Source organism: Salmo salar, chromosome 23 (assembly GCF_965601325.2).
Source record: "Salmo salar chromosome 23, fSalSal1, whole genome shotgun sequence".
NCBI classification, from domain to species: domain Eukaryota; kingdom Metazoa; phylum Chordata; class Actinopteri; order Salmoniformes; family Salmonidae; genus Salmo; species Salmo salar.
This window is the reverse complement of record NC_138313.1, coordinates 23,801,464-23,822,202: the sequence shown is the minus strand read 5'-3', so window position 1 is coordinate 23,822,202 and position 20,739 is coordinate 23,801,464. Positions and strand designations below refer to the sequence as shown.

General features: G+C 46.9%; 1 protein-coding gene across 5 annotated transcripts in view; it reads right to left on the bottom strand.

Annotated features, from left to right (window-relative positions):
• LOC106584226 (SUN domain-containing ossification factor) overlaps positions 1–20,739 on the bottom strand; it is an 88,040-nt gene that overhangs the window by 27,906 nt on the left and 39,395 nt on the right. For 3 of the 5 annotated variants that reach the window (XM_014169282.3, XM_045706490.2, XM_045706491.2), the window contains exons 2-11: positions 11,365–11,482; positions 8,664–8,759; positions 7,011–7,375; positions 6,021–6,233; positions 5,504–5,681; positions 4,835–4,955; positions 1,919–2,043; positions 1,731–1,798; positions 1,312–1,419; positions 1,053–1,158 (exon numbers count right to left, since the gene is read on the bottom strand). In XM_014169282.3, coding sequence (XP_014024757.3) covers positions 1,053–1,158; positions 1,312–1,419; positions 1,731–1,798; positions 1,919–2,043; positions 4,835–4,955; positions 5,504–5,681; positions 6,021–6,233; positions 7,011–7,375; positions 8,664–8,759; positions 11,365–11,482 — 1,498 coding nt within the window. Of the gene's footprint in view, positions 1–1,052; positions 1,159–1,311; positions 1,420–1,730; positions 1,799–1,918; positions 2,044–4,834; positions 4,956–5,503; positions 5,682–6,020; positions 6,234–7,010; positions 7,376–7,438; positions 7,453–8,663; positions 8,760–11,364; positions 11,483–20,739 lie in introns of those variants that run through there. The other 2 variants (XM_045706492.2, XM_082967987.1) reach the window with 2 other exon arrangements.

The following is a 20,739-nucleotide window of genomic DNA, read 5'->3' as shown; positions in this document are numbered from 1 at the left end:
TTAGGGTTACGCGTTAAGATTAGGGTTATGGTAAGGATTAGGGTTATGGTAAGGATTAGGTTTAGGGGTACAGGTTAAGGTTAGAGTTAGGGGTACATGTTAGGGTTACGGTAAGGATTAGGTTTAGGGTTACGGTAAGGATTAGGTTTAGGGGTTAGGGTTATGGTTATGGTAAGGATTAGGTTTAGGGTTATGGTAAGGATTAGGTTTAGGGTTACGGTAAGGATTAGGTTTAGGGGTTAGGGTTATGGTAAGGATTAGGTTTAGGGTTACGGTAAGGATTAGGTTTTGGGGTTAGGGTTATGGTAAGGATTAGGTTTAGGGTTACGTGTTAAGATTAGGGTTATGGTAAGGATTATATTTAGGGGTTAAGGTTACGTGTTAAAGTTAGGGTAAGGATTAGGTTTAGGGGTTAGGGTTACGTAAGGATTAGGTGTAGGGCTACGTGTTACGGTAAGGATTAGATCTAGGGTTATAGGTTAGGATTAGGTTTAGGGGTTAGGGTAAGGTTTAGGGGTACAGGTTAGGGTTATGTATGGATTAGGTTTAGGGGTTAGGGTTATGGTAAGGGGTACAGGTTAGGGTTATGGTAAGGATTAGGTTTAGGGTTTCAGGTAAGAGTTATGGTAAGGATTAGGTTTAGGGATTAGGGTTATGTGTTAAGGTTAGGGTTATGATAAGGATTAGGTTTAGGGATTAGGGTTATGTGTTAAGGTTAGGGTTATGGTAAGGATTAGGTTTAGGGATTAGGGTTATGTGTTAAGGTTATGATAAGGATTAGGTTTAGGGATTAGGGTTATGTGTTAAGGTTAGGGTTATGGTAAGGATTAGGTTTAGGGATTAGGGTTATGGTAAGGATTAGGTTTAGGGATTAGGGTTATGGTAAGGATTAGCTTTAGGGATTAGGGTTATGTTAAGGTTAGGGTTACGGTAAGGATTAGGGTAAATAGGATTTTGAATGGAAATAAATGTTAGAAGAACATAACGTGTGTGTGTGTGTGTGTGTGTGTGTGTGTGTGTGTGTGTGTGTGTGTGTAAATGTCGGTGTGTACCTTGACATATTTGGCATAGAGCTGTTCGTCCAATGGGAAGCTCTGGACTGTGCGCTCATCACGGGCGTGGAACGTTCCCAACTTCACCCACTTGTTGGTGGGATACCTGAGAGAGAGAGAAAAAGGGAGAGAGAGGGGCAGTCAAAGGGGGGCGTGTCCTGAGGAAAACAGGAAAGGGGAAGGGGATACCTGGTCAGTTGCACAACTGAATGCATTCAACCGAAATGGGTCTTTCACATTTTTCAGGGTGTGCGCATACCTGTCACTGATGGAGACCAGGAAGTCTTTCGGCGTGGAGGAAAAGAGTTCAAAGTTAGCGATGTCCAACTGTTTCACCTGGATGGGCTCACACAGCTCTATTACAAACCTAGAGAGAGGCAGAGCGAGAGAGAGGGTGGGGGAGAGAGAGAGGTAAATTAATGTGAGAGAACTTTCCTGTCAAATATCCTCATCTCCCCTTGACATCTGCCTGGGCAGACGGTTGGCAGTTGGGGTCACACGTGCTGAGCTGACAAGGGGACTAGTGTATGTGCTTTTGGGGAAAACAGCAGCGCACTGAGTCATGTTGTCACCCTGCAGCTTCAGAAAGCAGACAGGACCGGGGGGATAAATCAAAAAAGGAGAGAGGGCAGACAACTGTTCATAAAATTAGAACGTAGGTGTGTGTGTGTGTCTCACCAAATCTTGTTGCTGCAGGGGTTCAGCATGTACAGGTCCATATTCTCCATGAGGATAGCTGAGGTACTCTGGAAACCAGAGATGAGAGAGAACATGACATGGCAAATATGAGTCAATGGAATGACTGTTCCTGTCCTCCAAACGCAAGACTTCATGGTTGTGTGTGTGTGTGTGTGTGTGTGTGTTACCTTGGCCTCGGTATTAGCTGACAGCATCTTAGCTCCACACTCCACAGAAGCATAGTTGTTTTTGAAGTTCTTCTGCACCTTCTTCACAGGGGGGCAGCCGCTGGAGGAGGTATGGAGGGACAGAGCTGGAAGTGAGAGCAAGGGGGGTTAGGAGGTGTGTGTTTGTGTGCGCACGCTTAAGGGAACTCATTCATTTGATTTATTTCGCTAGGATAGTCCACTCAGTAACAATTGCCACTGTTTTCCAGGGAGTCCCGGGAAAACTGGGTCATCTTAATGTAGAGAACACAATCATTCATCTAGATAATTATGTAGAGAAGATACAGTACCTGTCAGACATACTGTATCAGTAGCCTAGTCTGATTCCTATAATCTATAGTTGCTATATCAGCAGCCTAGTCTGATTCCTATAATCTATAGTCGCTATATCAGCAGCCTAGTCTGATTCCTATAATCTATAGTCGCTATATCAGTAGCCTAGTCTGATTCCTATAATCTAGTTGCTATATCAGCAGCCTAGTCTGATTCCTATAGTCGCTATATCAGCAGCCTAGTCTGATTCCTATAGTCGCTATATCAGCAGCCTAGTCTGATTCCTATAATCTATAGTCGCTATATCAGCAGCCTAGTCTGATTCCTATAATCTATAGTTGCTATATCAGCAGCCTAGTCTGATTCCTATAATCTATAGTTGCTATATCAGCAGCCTAGTCTGATTCCTATAATCTATAGTCACAGTATCAGCAGCCTAGTCTGATTCCTATAATCTATAGTTGCTATATCAGCAGCCTAGTCTGATTCCTATAATCTATAGTTGCTATATCAGCAGCCTAGTCTGATTCCTATAATCTATAGTTGCTATATCAGCAGCCTAGTCTGATTCCTATAATCTATAGTTGCTATATCAGCAGCCTAGTCTGATTCCTATAATCTATAGTTGCTATATCAGCAGCCTAGTCTGATTCCTATAATCTATAGTTGCTATATCAGCAGCCTAGTCTGATTCCTATAATCTATAGTTGCTATATCAGCAGCCTAGTCTGATTCCTATAATCTATAGTCGCTATATCAGCAGCCTAGTCTGATTCCTATAATCTATAGTTGCTATATCAGCAGCCTAGTCTGATTCCTATAATCTATAGTTGCTATATCAGCAGCCTAGTCTGATTCCTATAATCTATAGTTGCTATATCAGCAGCCTAGTCTGATTCCTATAATCTATAGTTGCTATATCAGCAGCCTAGTCTGATTCCTATAATCTATAGTTGCTATATCAGCAGCCTAGTCTGATTCCTATAATCTATAGTTGCTATATCAGCAGCCTAGTCTGATTCCTATAATCTATAGTTGCTATATCAGCAGCCTAGTCTGATTCCTATAATCTATAGTTGCTATATCAGCAGCCTAGTCTGATTCCTATAATCTATAGTCGCTATATCAGCAGCCTAGTCTGATTCCTATAATCTATAGTTGCTATATCAGCAGCCTAGTCTGATTCCTATAATCTATAGTTGCTATATCAGCAGCCTAGTCTGATTCCTATAATCTATAGTTGCTATATCAGCAGCCTAGTCTGATTCCTATAATCTATAGTTGCTATATCAGCAGCCTAGTCTGATTCCTATAATCTATAGTTGCTATATCAGCAGCCTAGTCTGATTCCTATAATCTATAGTCGCTATATCAGCAGCCTAGTCTGATTCCTATAATCTATAGTTGCTATATCAGCAGCCTAGTCTGATTCCTATAATCTATAGTTGCTATATCAGCAGCCTAGTCTGATTCCTATAATCTATAGTTGCTATTGGTTATCAGTGTGCAGGCCAGGCTGAGACAGTGCGTTGGACACCGTACGTGGTGTACCTTAAAATGCACAGGTTGTTGTCAGAAAATAAAAAAACAAGGATGCAGGCATGTTACATACACAGGTATGCACACACTCCACGACTCGCGCACACACAAGTTAGCATTAACGCGGGACAGAGCAGGTTGGGTACACAGGGGCCATGTGAGACTGATGTCTAGAACGGAGGCATTCATTCATATTTGACCAAATACAACCTTTTCAAATAGCAATAACTTAAACATGACAGTTCAGTCAGTGATTTCCTGTGTTCATGAGAAAACTCCAGGTGAAACCACTGTTCAGAACTCATCTTGGATAATGTGCCATCGTCACCCTCTCTGTCCAACAATGTGACTGGGTTTCTGGGCTAGGGAAATGTTCCCCCATCGGTCTGTCTGATGGTGAAGCTGAGAACAGTTTCTAGCTCAGTGGCTAATAAAACAACGGGTTTACTCACTCTGCCACGCTGCCTATGACCTAACAGTGTGTGGGTGCCCATGCGTGTAATCTGGGAGCATGTGTGTGTGTGTGTGAGTGTGTGTGTGAGTGAGTGCATGTGGCGTGCTAAGGCGTGTGTTGAGTTTGAGAGTGTAAGTGTGAACTCATGGATGTGTGTGTGTGTGTGTGTGTGTGTGTGTGTGTGTGTGTGTGTGTGTGTGTGTGTGTGTGTGTGTGTGTGTGTGTGTGTGTGTGTGTGTCCTTCCGCTCCTGTAGACTGGGCCATTAGTGATGGTGGAAAAAGAGTGCTGCCTAAGTGGACGGAGAGAGTGAGAGATTACGCAACACACACACACGCTGCAATACCCATAATTCTCTCAGTCAGAGAGAGGAGGGAGAGATGCAAGAATGAAAGGCAAGGGAGAGAAACAGAGATAGAGGGAAGGAGGAAGATGGAGGGAAGCGAGATAGGGAGGGGGAGGAGGAGGGGGGGACAGATTTCCACGCGAGGCCTCTGCACTCGTTTGTCTGAAAAATGAGTGTAGGGAAACAGCATCCCTTCTTCACGGTCACTGAGCTTCTCCTGAACACGATGTTAATGAGGGGAACGTGTCCCTGTGTGTGTTTCTTACTCTTCTCCTTCTCCACTTCCATGACTTGTTTCTTCCACTCGTCGAAGGTTGGGATGTCCTCCTTACTGGGCACTGAGGGGTCCGTCTCCTTACCACTGGCATCCACTGCCTCATCCACTGCCTTGTCAGGTACAGACACACACACACACACACACACACACACACACACACACACACACTGAGCTGTAATTGATATACATTATTCCTTTTATAAAGACCCCAGAACAGTCAACAAAGCCTCTTACACACAGAGCCAATCCAGTTGAGCTGTGTCTGTCTGCAGCCAATCCGGTTGAGCTGTGTCTGTCTGCAGCCAATCCAGTTGAGCTGTGTCTGTCTGCAGCCAATCCGATTGGAAAACAGACCAGCTCTGCACCAATACTGGCTTAGACAGGGCTTCTCTCATTCTCTCTCACTTACATCCACACTCTCTCTCCCCCTCCCTCCCTCCCTCCCTACAGTAGGAGAAAGGCAGAGGGTTCATTAATTGAATTAAACATTAATGAAGCAACTCAGAGGACTGGCAGCCAAGCCATGTGTAGCCCCAGTCCTCAATGTTCACACGCAAACCTCTACACTCCTCATTACACTTCTAGTCAGTCAGTGGCAGACATTACAGTCAATATAACATTACCAGCGTGGGGACTAGGTTGTGGGACTCCCTCTCACCTGCTGGTCTTGGCCTGTGTCTTGGTGCCTGTGGGATGTGTTTCCCCCCTGGTCCAGCTCTGGTAGGCCCTGGTCGGGGTCTTCTGGGCTAGGAGACACCTGGACATCAGCATCAGAACCTGGAGCAACCTGACTTTGACCCTGTTCTGACTGGCTCTCTACAGAGTCACCATCACCACTATGGAAAGAGAGGAGAGGGAGAGAGACAAGAGGGAGGGGATGAAGGGAGAAAAACAACATTTAATGCACAGTCTGGATGCACGCAAACAAAATATTTTCTCCCAACAACATTCCTTCCATTCATGTTCCATGCCATCAACAGTGTGTTTGTCCATTATGAACAACACAGCAGAAAAGAAGAAAAAAAACTAAGAAACCAAAATAAAAGAGGAATAAAGGAGAACAAGGCCACCGGTCGTTGTCTGAGTTTAGCGGAGAGGAGTGTCTGGCATCCGATTGGTTACCTGCATGGTCGTTTACCTGTTTCTGCTTGGTTCAATTCAAACTCTGTACTCACCTCGTGGGCGAGCTGCCAAAAGGAGGGGTTTGGGTTGCCAGGTTGTGGGGAATCATCCCACACTGAGAGCCAGAGAGATCAGCGAAAACATTGCCCTCTAGAGAGGAATTAGATCCAGCACTGGCAACCGCTAAAGAGGGATCGGCTTCAGCACTGGCAACTTCTACAGGGGAATCCTCTACCGCGGGATCAGATCTGGCAACCTCTATTGAACTGAGGGAAAGAAAGGACATGCCATTTATGGAAGAGCCCCAAGGAGGGATGAAGAGGGCGATAGAGGACAGATGGGGTGGGGAGAAGAGAAGGAGAAAGAGAGGGATGGGGGAGAGAGAGAGAGAAGGGGATGCGGTTGGGGGGGGGGGGGTGTCTTCGGAATGGTAAGCCTCCTCCAGCCCAGGCTGTGGTGAGTCAAATGTTCATTGTAAAAGGCAAGTGTCCACATCTCAGCAGCCATTTTGAGAAGGTCCGACAAAGAGCGCTAAACTAGCCAGTAAACCCCCTGGCAGAACCATCCAAGGATCCAATGACACATGATCTGGTCTGGCAATCCCCATCTGTCCAGAGGTCCAGTTTAGCAGACAACCAACATTTCCACTTATTCCCACCAAGTCCAGTCCAAGTTTTAGTCCAGGTTCAGATAGGTTTATTGACGAAGGAACCAGTGCACAAAGTTAACTGCAGGTTTACAGCAGTAAACGGTGTATAGAAAGGGGCAGCGGGGGAAAAAAAATGTCAAGTCAATAAGAAAAATAGCAATATACGAAAAATGTGAAGAAAAAAATGTAAAACAGAAAAAAACAAATGCAGCTGAAAGGGAAAACCAGTTAGATAACTAGATGTACATCACAGTGGTAGACTGAATGACGCCTCTTACCATAAATATTTTATTGATCCCAAGGACAAAAATGGTCTTGGACACATAATTCTTCTGTATAAACAGACAAAACGTCTCATACACATCATGCGTACAATACACAGTTCTCATCTTACCTGGATGGGGCTGGAGCAGGGATGTAAGAGGTAGAGGTAGGTGTGTGTTGGGGGTCTTCTGTAGAAGGGGCTGGGCTGGGGTCTGCCGGTGCATCACTGGGGGTCTCGACCGGGCCTGTGTGATCTGTGGAGGCCTGTCCCTGGGTTGGGTCGTCGCTGAGCGGTGGGGTGGAGGGGGATGAGGGTGCAGGTGCCTGGTTCTGGAGGGGAGTGGGTTGTGTATCGGGCTCTGGGTCTGTGTGGATGTGTGTGTGAAGGTGTGTGTTGTGCGAGTGTGGCTCAGCAGCAGCAGCAGCGGGGGGTTCAGGATCCAGGTGTGGTTCTTGGGCAGACCAGACCACCACAGGCTCCTCCTGGTTCACAGTCTGGAAAACACAATTCAATTCTCATTGAACGCGTGTGAGTGTGTGTGTTTGTGTCTCGGTTACCTGTTCAGTGTTGTGTGTGTGTGTGTGTGTCTCGGTTACCTGTTCAGTGTTGTGTGTGTGTGTGTGTGTCTCGGTTACCTGTTCAGTGTTGTGTGTGTGTGTGTGTGTGTGTGTGTGTGTGTGTGTGTGTGTGTGTGTGTCTCGGTTACCTGTTCAGTGTTGTGTGTGTGTGTGTGTGTGTCTCGGTTACCTGTTCAGTGTTGTGTGTGTGTGTGTGTGTGTGTGTCTCGGTTACCTGTTCAGTGTTGTGTGTGTGTGTGTGTGTGTGTGTCTCGGTTACCTGTTCAGTGTTGTGTGTGTGTGTGTGTGTGTGTGTGTCTCGGTTACCTGTTCAGTGTTGTGTGTGTGTGTGTGTGTGTGTGTGTGTGTGTGTGTGTGTGTGTGTTACCTGTTCAGTGTTGTGTGTGTGTGTGTTACCTGTTCAGTGTTGTGTGTGTGTGTGTTACCTGTTCAGTGTTGTGTGTGTGTGTGTTACCTGTTCAGTGTTGTGTGTGTGTGTGTTACCTGTTCAGTGTTGTGTGTGTGTGTGTTACCTGTTCAGTGTTGTGTGTGTGTGTGTTACCTGTTCAGTGTTGTGTGTGTGTGTGTTACCTGTTCAGTGTTGTGTGTGTGTGTGTTACCTGTTCAGTGTTGTGTGTGTGTGTGTTACCTGTTCAGTGTTGTGTGTGTGTGTGTTACCTGTTCAGTGTTGTGTGTGTGTGTGTTACCTGTTCAGTGTTGTGTGTGTGTGTGTTACCTGTTCAGTGTTGTGTGTGTGTGTGTTACCTGTTCAGTGTTGTGTGTGTGTGTGTTACCTGTTCAGTGTTGTGTGTGTGTGTGTTACCTGTTCAGTGTTGTGTGTGTGTGTGTGTTACCTGTTCAGTGTTGTGTGTGTGTGTGTGTGTTACCTGTTCAGTGTTGTGTGTGTGTGTGTGTTACCTGTTCAGTGTTGTGTGTGTGTGTGTGTTACCTGTTCAGTGTTGTGTGTGTGTGTGTGTTACCTGTTCAGTGTTGTGTGTGTGTGTGTGTTACCTGTTCAGTGTTGTGTGTGTGTGTGTGTTACCTGTTCAGTGTTGTGTGTGTGTGTGTGTTACCTGTTCAGTGTTGTGTGTGTGTTACCTGTTCAGTGTTGTGTGTGTGTGTGTGTTACCTGTTCAGTGTTGTGTGTGTGTTACCTGTTCAGTGTTGTGTGTGTGTGTGTGTGTGGTGTGTGTGTGTGTGTGTGTGTGTGTGTGTGTGTGTGTACCTGTTCAGTGTTGTGTGTGTTGGGCTCCTCTAGTGTAGCCGTCTTTGTCTCCAGTTCCACGTCGTAGGTGTGTGTGTGTGTCCTCGACGACTCCTCCTGGGGAACAGTCACACACACCGTTAGAACACGTGCGCACACGCACACACGCACGGAAGAGGAAGTTAGAGGTCCACAGAAACTCCAGTAAACTGAAGTAGACTAGCCTGTTACACCTGTTAGGTTCTAAATAAACAGTAAAACTCATGGACGACTACAAAGAGCTCAAACCAAGTTTATTCACCCACTGGGTCAAACAGCTGAAAATGACAAAGACCAGCTTACAAGTATTTATACCTTCCTTTAGGCCGAGTCTCCTCCTTGCACCTCTAAACACTACATCTTTGTTGCTAGGCAGGAAGTTAAGTGATAAACTGTTCCTTCACCATTTGACCAGACCTTGGCTCACGCTAATGCACAGCTAACCAACCGTATCAGTGACCGCAACCAAGTGATTCCCTTCTCCCTTCCTTAGTAACTTTCTAGGTCTATACTTCTTACCAAACCTCCATTCAGCCCACCATGTACATTCCTCATGCACGTTACTATTAACGTCTGGGGTATCAACTACAACCCAACACTCCGTAAGACATGACAGAGTGATAGAGAGTCTGAGGAACACCAGAAACACGGGAATTAGCATCTCAGGTTGAGAAACAGTAAGTTACTTGTTATACTGAGGGACAGAACAAGAGACTGTTCTGTAAATGGACTGACAGTATGTCTGATTGCTATGGACACACACACACACACACACACACACCAGCTCGCAGCAGACCAGTTCATGGCAGACCAGTTCATGGCAGACCAGTTCATGGCCACACACACACACACACACACACACACACACACACACACACCCAGCTCGCAGCAGACCAGTTCATGGCCACGGTGGACTACATTTGGGTTAACACAGAACTCCCACACTCACCTCTCACACTCACCCCTCCCTCTCTACCTGGGCAAACTCCCACACTCACCCCTCCATCTCCCTCTCTACCTGGGCGAACTCCCACACTCACCCCTCCACCTCCCTCTCTACCTGGGCAAACTCCCACACTCACCCCTCCATCTCCCTCTCTACCTGGGCAAACTCCCACACTCACCCCTCCACCTCCCTCTCTACCTGGGCAAACTCCCACACTCACCCCTCCATCTCCCTCTCTACCTGGGCAAACTCCCACACTCACCCCTCCATCTCCCTCTCTACCTGGGCGAACTCCCACACTCACCCCTCCATCTCCCTCTCTACCTGGGAAAACTCCCACACTCACCCCTCCACCTCCCTCTCTACCTGGGAAAACTCCCACACTCACCCCTCCCTCTCTACCTGGGCGAACTCCCACACTCACCCCTCCACCTCTCTCTCTACCTGGGCAAACTCCCACACTCACCCCTCCACCTCCCTCTCTACCTGGGCAAACTCCCACACTCACCCCTCCACCTCCCTCTCTACCCGGGCAAACTCCCACACTCAACCCTCCACCTCCCTCTCTACCCGGGCGAACTCCCACACTCACCCCTCCACCTCCTCTCTACCTAGGCGAACTCCCACACTCCCCCCTCCACCTCCTCTCTACCTAGGTGAACTCCCACACTCCCCCCTCCACCTCCCTCTCTACCTGGGCAAACTCCCACACTCCCCCCTCCACCTCCCTCTCTACTTGGGCGAACTCCCACACTCCCCCCTCCACCTGGGCGAACTCCCACACTTCCCCCCTCCACCTCCCTCTCTACCTGGGCGAACTCCCACACTCCCCCCTCCACCTCCCTCTCTACCTGGGCGAACTCCCACACTCACCCCCACACCTCCCTCTCTACCTGGGCAAACTCCCACACTCCCCCCTCCACCTCCCTCTCTACTTGGGCGAACTCCCACACTCCCCCCTCCACCTGGGCGAACTCCCACACTCCCCCCTCCACCTCCCTCTCTACCTGGGCGAACTCCCACACTCCCCCCTCCACCTCCCTCTCTACCTGGGCGAACTCCCACACTCCCCCCTCCACCTCCCTCTCTACCTGGGCGAACTCCCACACTCCCCCCTCCACCTCCCTCTCTACCTGGGCGAACTCCCACACTCACCCCCCCACCTCCCTCTCTACCTGGGCGAACTCCCACTCCTACCAGTCTTTAGCGCGGGTGATGCTTGGCCCATTAAGACCACCCTCCCCTCTCTCTTAACTCATTGCTTTGTAGGGTAGGAAAACAAATGCTTTAGATGGCTCATGGTGCAAATAAACAATTGTTCAATTCTGGTCTAACAGCATCATAGGTCAAGTCTAGGTCCAAAAGGCTCCATAACGGCTTCTACCACCAAGCCATAAGACTGCTGAACAATTCATCAAACGGCCACCCGGACAATTAGAATGACACCCCCCCACATGTACAAATAACCCCCCCCCCCGACTCAGTGCCCCCTGTATGAAGCCTCATTATTGTTATTTTATTGTGTTACTTTTTATTTTATTTAGTAAATATTTTCTTAACTCTATTAAGGGCTTGTAAGTAAGCATTTCATGGTAAGGTCTACACTGGTTGTGACCAATCAAATTTGATTTGATCATATGTTTGCTTTGTGTCTGAAAGCCCATAGACAAACAGTAAGTCTGTAGTGGTTAATTAGCCTGACGGTCTAGTCTGTCTGTGCTTCAGCCATCTCCTCACCTTGTGGTCAGTCCTGTGGTACTGCTCATGATGATGCTCTGGGAGGCTGCTTTTGCCACTAGACACACCTGGAGCTGACGAACTGTGCTCTGAACAACACACATTACGACTGGGGTACCTGGAACACACACAGAGAGAGAGAGACGCAGTCAGAAACACACATTACGACTGGGGTACCTGGAACACACACAGAGAGAGAGAGAGAGATGCAGTCAGAAACACACATTACGACTGGGGTACCTGGAACACACACAGAGAGAGAGAGACGCAGTCAGAAACACACATTACGACTGGGGTACCTGGAACACACACAGAGAGAGAGAGAGATGCAGTCAGAAACACACATTACGACTGGGGTACCTGGAACACACACAGAGAGAGAGACGCAGTCAGAAACACACATTAGGACCGCGGTACCAGTGGCCCAACACATGAACATGATCTCACGTTTTACAAGTGTCCTGTGTTTATAAGCCAGGTTCATCATGTTGTTACTACGCATCAGTGGACTGGACCGTCACGGGGCATCTTATCTGAGGGGTAAAGGCTGAGGTGATGTGGCGGGAGAGCAGGGAGGGTCCCCGGCGGTTTGTGTGTGTAGGGACCAATGGACATGGGGCTGCCTGAATATGTTCCCTTTTTAAAAAGTCAGCATTTAACATTTGAATGTTTGTTACATGAACACTCTCTCCCGGCCTGTTTGAAGACCAGTATGGATTTAAACAACTGGACGCTGCAATTTTCACCTCCAACCCCTGTCTCTGAAACCTGAGAGCTTCTGCTTGACCACTCAAACATCAATGTCAGGTCAGAGCTGGACACACACGTTAACACCCTGTCAACTGACAAGTCTATAGGGGATCACTCGAACACACACAGTATATAATATCAGTATGTAGAACATAGGTCTGTAACTTCACTCTATTTATCCTGATCTAGCCTGATGAACACATCCATGCTACATCCTCCTTGGATACAGAACACACGATGCAGCCATCTCATCCTCCAAAGCCTCCAGTCCTGCTGGGATTGCGATGAGGGCCTATTCATATAGCAGCAACATCGTGTACCTGCATACACCCAGCCCTCCCCAGACCTATCATCCATAGGTAGAGAGATGCGATGTGGCAGTGTGGGTAATGTGAGAGGCAGCCTATACCGATCCAGACCATAATATGAACCCCGCGGTGGATATAGCCACGGCTTTGAACTGTGTGTACATTCAAATGTCACATACACGAGAGAGAAAGGTAGATGTGCGACCAGGGTGTGGGGGTATACTGTAAGTAGGCAAAACAAAATGTCTTTTCACGATTTCAGTTATATCATGAACAATCGATAAATCGTTTTTCGTCTCTCAAAATGTACCAAATCAAAAGATGTCTATATCATGTGTGTGAGATCATAGGGTCTTACAGGAGGCATGTATAGGTCTAGAAAGGGCCTGTAACGGACACCTTCATCATGATTTTCGAGAAAATGGTTTGTGATACAAAATGTAAAAAGAATTTTAAAAACATTCTTCCTCGCAATTAAGTTTCGATGTGAGAATTGCTAGAAAATTCAGATACCAAAACTATTTTCCGCTGCCGCTGCCGTGGAATCGCCCAAGAGGATCTGAGAAGTATGAGTAATAAATGGCACAAATCCCACCTTGCCAATCGGGGGTTGATTTGGAATTGGGCTTTTACCACTTTATTCAAAGCCAACGACAAGTAGAGTGAAATACCACACGAGGTAACATCACCATGAGGGGGCTAGTAGTGGGTAGAAGGTCACCTTACAAACCCATTGAACTGCAGGCTCTGCCATATACCCTGCCGTAGCCTTTAGCCAGCGAATAGACTTCTACAACTAGCTACATAGGCCTATAGTTCAGGGGACGCCTCGTGACTAAACAGACTTCTGCCACGGTAAACATAGAGGTGAAGGCAGGAGTGTTTGTCACAACATGTCTGAGGAGCTCCTGGACAGGAACCACAGAGATGATTGACAGTGCTGTTTACCACTGGGTTTCTGTGTAGGGGTGTGAATGATACAGTGTTGAAAACAGTTTGAAAGGGAGGCTGACTGACCACTGAGGAGGCCAGGTGTGCATAAGAACGGAGATTACCAGCTTCTAGTCTGGTTGTGGGGACACCTGCCTACCTGTCAGCACTGCACCCCCCCATTACATCAAAACTCCTCATCGCACAGACGCATGGTAGAACTAGAAGTAAAGTTACTATATTTTGCATGCTACAGTAGTGAGAAACACTTCTGTGAATAAAAAGTAGGAAGTTATGACCCAGTTAGAAACTGCCCTCCCTGTCCCCTTCTGTAACGCTGCTTGTAAAGAGAGCCGAGTGTTGACACATGAAAAAAGAGCCGAGTGTTGGCACACATTCCTACTCTTAGAGAAAGAAAAGGAAGTAACCTTTGCTTGAAGGAGCAGCTTTGGGGAGGAATGTATGTGACCTAGTTCTGTTAGTTATATAAGGAGTGGAGGGGGGGGGGGGGAGCACAGGCAGGGAAAGAGTTGCAGGGGAAAGTTGCCCCTTAGACGCTGATCTAGGGTCAGTTTCGCATTTTCCCCCACTAATGGTTACGTTTAGGATTGGGGAGGGAAACATGATCCTATATCTAGTGGAATCTACACCCCTGAGCAGGGAAAGTGAGATGGGAGAGGAATGGGGGATAAGAGACAGAGAGGGGGAGCGAGAGGAGAAAAGGGATTTGTGTTCCTGTAGTCCGTCAATGTCGGTAAAGAGCCTCAGGCATTACACTGACTCAGCGCTTCTTCTAGCCTACTTCCGCCATCTCTTTTCTTCCCCCCTCTCCATCCCTCTGTTTTCTACTCTTCACAACAGGCAGATCTAAAACTTACCACATCTCATACAGACAGAGAGCTGATGGTGGAGAGAACACACACAGCAGGGTCTGAAACGACTGCAGAACTGATCTGAGACTACAGGACAGGTAATATGGTGAATGACCAGATCCCACTAGGAACCGGTGCAGTTCTTCCAGTTCAGGGCAGGGGAAGGAGAGGAGCCGGAACAGGAAGCTACTTTAGACTATTGAGATGCAATAAGAGTTTATTTGGGATTAGTGTCACATTGGGACAAAAGACAGACACATCGTTCAGAGGGTTTGGCATCATGGTTGAGTAGACTGACTCACTGCAGATAATCTGATCAGCTCGCCTCCATGCACGGAGCACGTCTGGCTAACACGTTCTCTCTCTCCCTCTGTCAGTCTCCCTCTCTTTCCGTCTGCCTAATACACACACAAAAACAGCAGTGAAGGCTATGGTTATGGCCAGCCAAATCCCCTGACATTTCCTGTTAGGTTTAGAGCCACACAAAAGGGCCAAAGGGAGAGACAGTACTACAGGACCTAGCCAACAGACTGCGCTGAAAACACAGCGACACCAAAGCCTGTGTCCACCATAACAATAGAGATAGGATGTGGAGAGGGGCTGAAGGGAGGCTAAATCGTCCTGCGTTAAGATAACAATCCATGCTTTATTTGACCTGTCCTTACCCGGACTTTCCCACCCAACACCAGCACCACATTTCTCTGACCCTGTCCAGTTAGCTCTGTTCCAGTCACGGACGGTGGTTGTCTGGACTCACCGTTTCCTTTATGAATAGTGACTAGACCTTTATTCCCAGTTCTGACTTGAATGATAAACCTGCCAGCATGTCTGATCAAGGTATACGACCACTGCACTGACTTTCCTCCCTCTTTTGGTCTGTCTACACACACACAATCTCACTGCATGACAACGCTCACATAAGCACAGGTGTCCAAACCCAAAAGACAGATCCTTGGTAGCCAGTAACTAACCCTGTCATCACGGCAGGTGCTGCTGACGCTGATGCAAGGCAGTCCCAGTAGCCTGCTGTAGCTCGCTGCAGGTCCTGAGGGGCCGAACTAGCTGCACACTAAACACCTTCATCTGATAGCTCTTAATTAACAGTGTTAAAATGACCCACAGCTAACTATAGCATGAAACATGTCAGGACTGTACCTTTCTACTCACAGCTAACCTACTACTGATTCAACCACCCCTATTCTCATCTTATAGGGTCAGCAGAGAAAGAGAGAGTGAGCGAGAGAGAGAGAGAACAGGGACTCACCAGTTAGCAGGTAGATGGAGAAGGTGGAGAAGGTGGAGAGAAGCCAATATAACAGGGAAAATAGATAATCCATTAGCAGGCAGTGAGGCAGTTAGCAGAAAACAGTGTTGCTGTTATTTCAGGTTGTGGATGAAGTACATCATGGAGACTGACTGAGGTCGCTGGGTGGATGGTAACACTTTGTGGCCTGTAATGGGTTGGGTTATGATGCTGCTATAGGAGTTTTAAATGGGTTTTAAATGGATAATTGGTTTTAGCTAACAGAAGAACCAGAACAGCAGCAGAACCATTCAGCCTCCAGAGCACTTGACGTCCAGGGCTCTAAAGCACATCCATTCTGATCGCATATGCTCCCAAATGGTTTTTCTTCATGTTGCGGATTGGGAAGGTCGCATTTTTCATTGATAAACCATGTCGCGGGCTGCTCTAAAACTATTCACTGGCCATAAACCACTAGTTTAACACCTTGTTCAGTCATGTTGGTTACCTCGCTAGCCAACAACCTGGTCAATTTAACAGTAGGCTACATCCAAACATTTGGGGGCACAGAATGAGAGGAAAAGGGACAGTTTCTTCAGGAGATCGATGATCATAGCAATGAATGAATGGCAGATCTCCTGCATGTCATCATCTCAAACGTGACTTTCTTAAAAAGAGACAGTGTACAATGTTCTATGTAATGCATCTCAATCAGGCCCCCAGTGTCGGGTCTGGAGCATGAAGTCCCAAGCTCTGCTCGGCTACTACGTAGCAACCTAGCTGTGTCAAAAACCCTGGTCTGCCCTAGAAAGCATTGCATTCCGATTGTCAGAACGGCCCATTTTTATTTATTTTTTACGCCGTTTTGGATTAAACATTTTGCCATGATCAACTTCCATCCCCACTGTGAATTTTTAAAGTTCCCTACAAATGGAGATATTTAATTCAACTGTGATCCATTCTGACTGCTACGTTTGTCGTCACACAGGACCACGTGCTGATACAGACCAATCACGGGCCGGCAGGCTATCAGGAGGTTCCCGGTTGACTTCCTCAGGCAGGATGAACATCCCTACATCAACCATGAGCCGTCGCTAGTTACAGCCACTTTCACCATGATCCTTAGCAATATTTTGGCGCGCTTCAAATTCTTCCGGCCTCCTGCACCATTGTGAGTTTTCCATAGGAATGTGTGGATGACGTCAGCTCTATCACTACCTACTGGTTTTAATGTCTATGATATCAATAGGGAAATAGTGCTTTTACATAATGTAGAAACTTAATTTTCCAGAAATGACTCATTATATTTGAATGACAGTCATTTGTATCAACATTTTAGCTTTTTAATAATAAATAAATGTATTTATAGGGTTACACACTTGTTTCTAGGGCACATGTGCTTCAGAAGTATCTATAATTAATTTAGGCTACATCTCAAACGATAAAAATATAAACATCTCTGGTGCTCATAAATGTAACATTGTGCCAACTTTCTAGAGTTGAGCACACCAGTGCTACAAATCATTTTTGTACATTTAGACATCTAGTTCTGCCATTGTTAGCTAACATTTATCTGAATACCATATTAGAGAAAGACGGTTACTAAAATTCAGCATTCATACTGAATAGCATAGTTGTTAGCCCGAGGTCTGAAGGCTGATGCCATTTGGAATGGTTCTGTTAATAGAACAATGTGTGTGTGGCCCTGAGGTCGGAGAGGAGTCTTGTGATGCCGGCAGTTGGATCTCAGATTAGAGACGGTGGACTCTCTGGGTTCAGTGGGTTGTACGAGGTAGGCAGGGAGGGCGTGGTGCTGAGGGGAGCATCAAAGTAGAGACATTAGAGAGCACCACTAAAATGTATGTTGGTGGCATTTCTATTAACAAACCATCTTTTCCCACTTTCTCCCTCATTGGACACCAAACTTAGACGACTAAGGATCCTCCTCCAACGCTGCCAAGTCTCCAGTGCCTAGAGACACCGAATGCATGGACACTAGACTGAGACGTTCAAAACCAAACTCTAATACTCCATATAGCACATCTAAACCAGCAACAGTCAAAGACAAACAGGAGAGAGAATTAGTGGTGGAAACAGAAAGGATAAAGTTTTAGTAATCGAGAGGTAGACAGAAAGCTACACAGAGGTAAAGAGAGAAGTAGAGAGAGAGGTAGAGAGACACGTGCAGGCCACAGTGAGTGCAGGCCAGGCAGTATGCCAGCAGGGCTGTTAAAGTAGGGCAGAGCCACGGCCAAGCAGACAAAAAGATTCCGTCTGCGCACAAGGGGGCAGAGCTCTTAACAGACCAAGCACTGTGTGTGTGTTGTTGTTGGGTACGTATACTGTATGGTTCTGTATGTGTGTTTTTACCAGAGTGATTGGATATAAATAACACAGGATAGCAGTTGCAAAGCCTGCTGATCCCGCATAATCTCCTTCACTGGAGCATCACTTGGAGCATAGCTGGAGGAGGGCATCACCACAATATGGGACATCGTGGATGTTCACCGTTTTGGCTGGAAATACAGACACTGCTAGGTTCTGCAACAGCTAGCGGTTCTGAAACATCATCAATGAGCTGTAGTGGCAGAAATGAGTACTGCACATTGCAAGCGACATGCTCTACCAACTAAGCCACAGGGGATCACTACCGTAGCTACTGTGTTCTGTATTGCAAGAGCACACACTCTACCTGATCCACCAATCACTGTGTTCTATCAGTGATTCAACTCTGCTACTGTGGTACAAATCCATCCAACGACTAGTTTAACAACAAGAGCTGCTCTGGTGTGTGTGGTGTTAGTGAGCAGTTCCGGGTCGTGACTCATGATGTCACACAGGGGGGGTTAGGTTAAGCCCCTGCAGCAGAGCAGTATGTTACCACAGTGCATTAGGCAGAAACGTTTCAGTCAGAGAGCAGAACACCGGGCACACCCCTCAATGTCTTTAATGTCCTGGCCCACAGCAGGCTGTAATGCAGGAAATGCGTCAGCATCAGGACCAGGGAAAGGGGGTGTGTGTAGGCTGAGTGAGTGAGTGAGAGAGAGAGAGAACCCACACCAAACCATCTTTGTTATTGACTTGCAAAACCACACTGCAACAGAGTGAAGCTCAAACAATAGTTATTTGACTCACAATTATCTTACATTGCAGGCAGACCGTATAGCACAGATCCACAATTAGCCTACTGCATGCATTATGCATTACTAAAATACGTTGTCGCCCCCCCCCACACATACACACACACACACACACACACACACCTAATGTCACCAACTAACAGTTATTTTGTTCTTAGCCAGAACTATCTCCAGAAAGTTGTATATGTTGAGTGACAGTGTGAGCGGTCACAGGGCCAGTCTCTCCCAGAACAGCTCTTTAATGTTTAGGATTGGGTAGAATAGGCTGTTCTTAGATCTGTGGCTAAAGGCAACTTCTACCTGGTACAGTCAGAAACAACAACAATAAACTTGACTGTATAGCCTTCTGTATTACTCAGAGCTGCTCCGCCAGGAACTGCCCCATGCCAACACTACAGTACCATGCTAACAGCACTTAGGCTACTAAACCCATTGGAGTGACAGACATAATGGCGCCGGAGGGGACGGCCGCCGTTTTACGGGCTCCTGGCCAATTGTGCCATTTTGTGTGTGTTTTTTGCGCTGATTCTAACTTTGTTAATACATCATGTTTTGGCAATTGTTTCATACACAGAAAAGAGCTTCTGGACATCAAACCAGAAATGACTAATCCCAGACCAGGACATAATGCTAATCGCAGACCAGGCCCAAATCCCCGTCACCCGGAGGCGGCGCTATAGGGGTTGGCGTGCGGGATACCAAACGAGACTGCGACGGCGAGTGGATAAGTTGCCATTACCCTCCGTTCTCTTGGCGAACGTGCAATCACTGGAAAATAAACTGGATGAGCTCCGTTCGAGACTTTCCTATCAACGTGATCTGAAGAACTGAAATGTGTCACTGAGTCGTGGCTAAACAAAGCCATGGAAAATATAAATCTAGCTGTTTTTTCTATACATCGGCAGGACAGAACAGCTGCGTACAGTAACTGGGGGGGGGGTTGTCTTTTGGTCAACAACAGTTGATGCTTGATCTCTGATATTAAAGGGAGTCTTGAGGTTCTGCTCGCCTGACTTAGAATGCCTCATGATACCTGTAGACCACACTATTTATCAAGAGAGTTTTCATCTATATTTTTCGTAGCTGTTTATTTACCAGCACAAACTGATGCTGGAACTAAGACCACACTCAACGAGCTGAATAGGGCCATAAGCAAACAAGAAGATACTCAGCCAGGTGCGGCGCTCCAAGTGGACAGTGATTTTAATGCAAGGAAACAAATCCGTTTTAGCTCATTTCTACCAGCATGTCTCTTGTGCAACTAGAGGCGGAAAAAAACTAGCTCACCAAACAGAGACGCATACAAAGCTCTCCCACGCCCTCCATCTGACCTTAATTCTAACCTTCTGCACCTACTTATAAGCAAAAACTCAAACAGGAAGTACCAGTGATGCGCTGAATACGGAAGTGGTCCAATTAAGCGCACACTAAGCTACAGGATTGTTTCTCTAGCACAGATTGGAATATGTTCCGGAATTCATCTGCCGGCATTGAGGAGTTTACCACATCAGTCAACGGCTTCATTAATAAGTGCATTGACAAAGTAGTCCCACAGTGACCGTACATACATATCCTAACCAGAAGCCATGGATTACAAGCAACATCCACACTGAGCTAAAAGCTAGAGTTGCCGCTTTCAAAGAGCAGAACACAAATCCGGACACTTAAATGAAATCCTGCTACCATCAAACAGGCAAAGTGTCAATACAGGACCAAGATCGAATCCTACTACACCGGCTCCGATGCTCGTTAGATGTGGCAGGGCTGGCAAACTATCACCGATTACAAAAGGGAGCTGCCCAATGACACGAGCAAAATGCCTTCTATGCTCGTGTCAAGGCCAGCAACATTGAACCATGCATGAGAGCACCAGCTGTTCCGGACGACTGTGTAATCACGCTCTCCGAAGCCGATGTGAGTAAGACCTTTAAACAGGTTAACATTCACAAGGCCACAGGGCCAGACAGATTACCAGAATGCATACTCAGAGCATGCGCTGACTAGCTAGCAAGTGTCTTCACTGACATTTTCAACCTCTCCCTGACCCAGTCTGTGATACTCACGTGTCAAGCAGACCACCATAGTCCCTGTGCCCAAGAAAGCCAAGGTAACCTGTCTAAATGACTATCGCC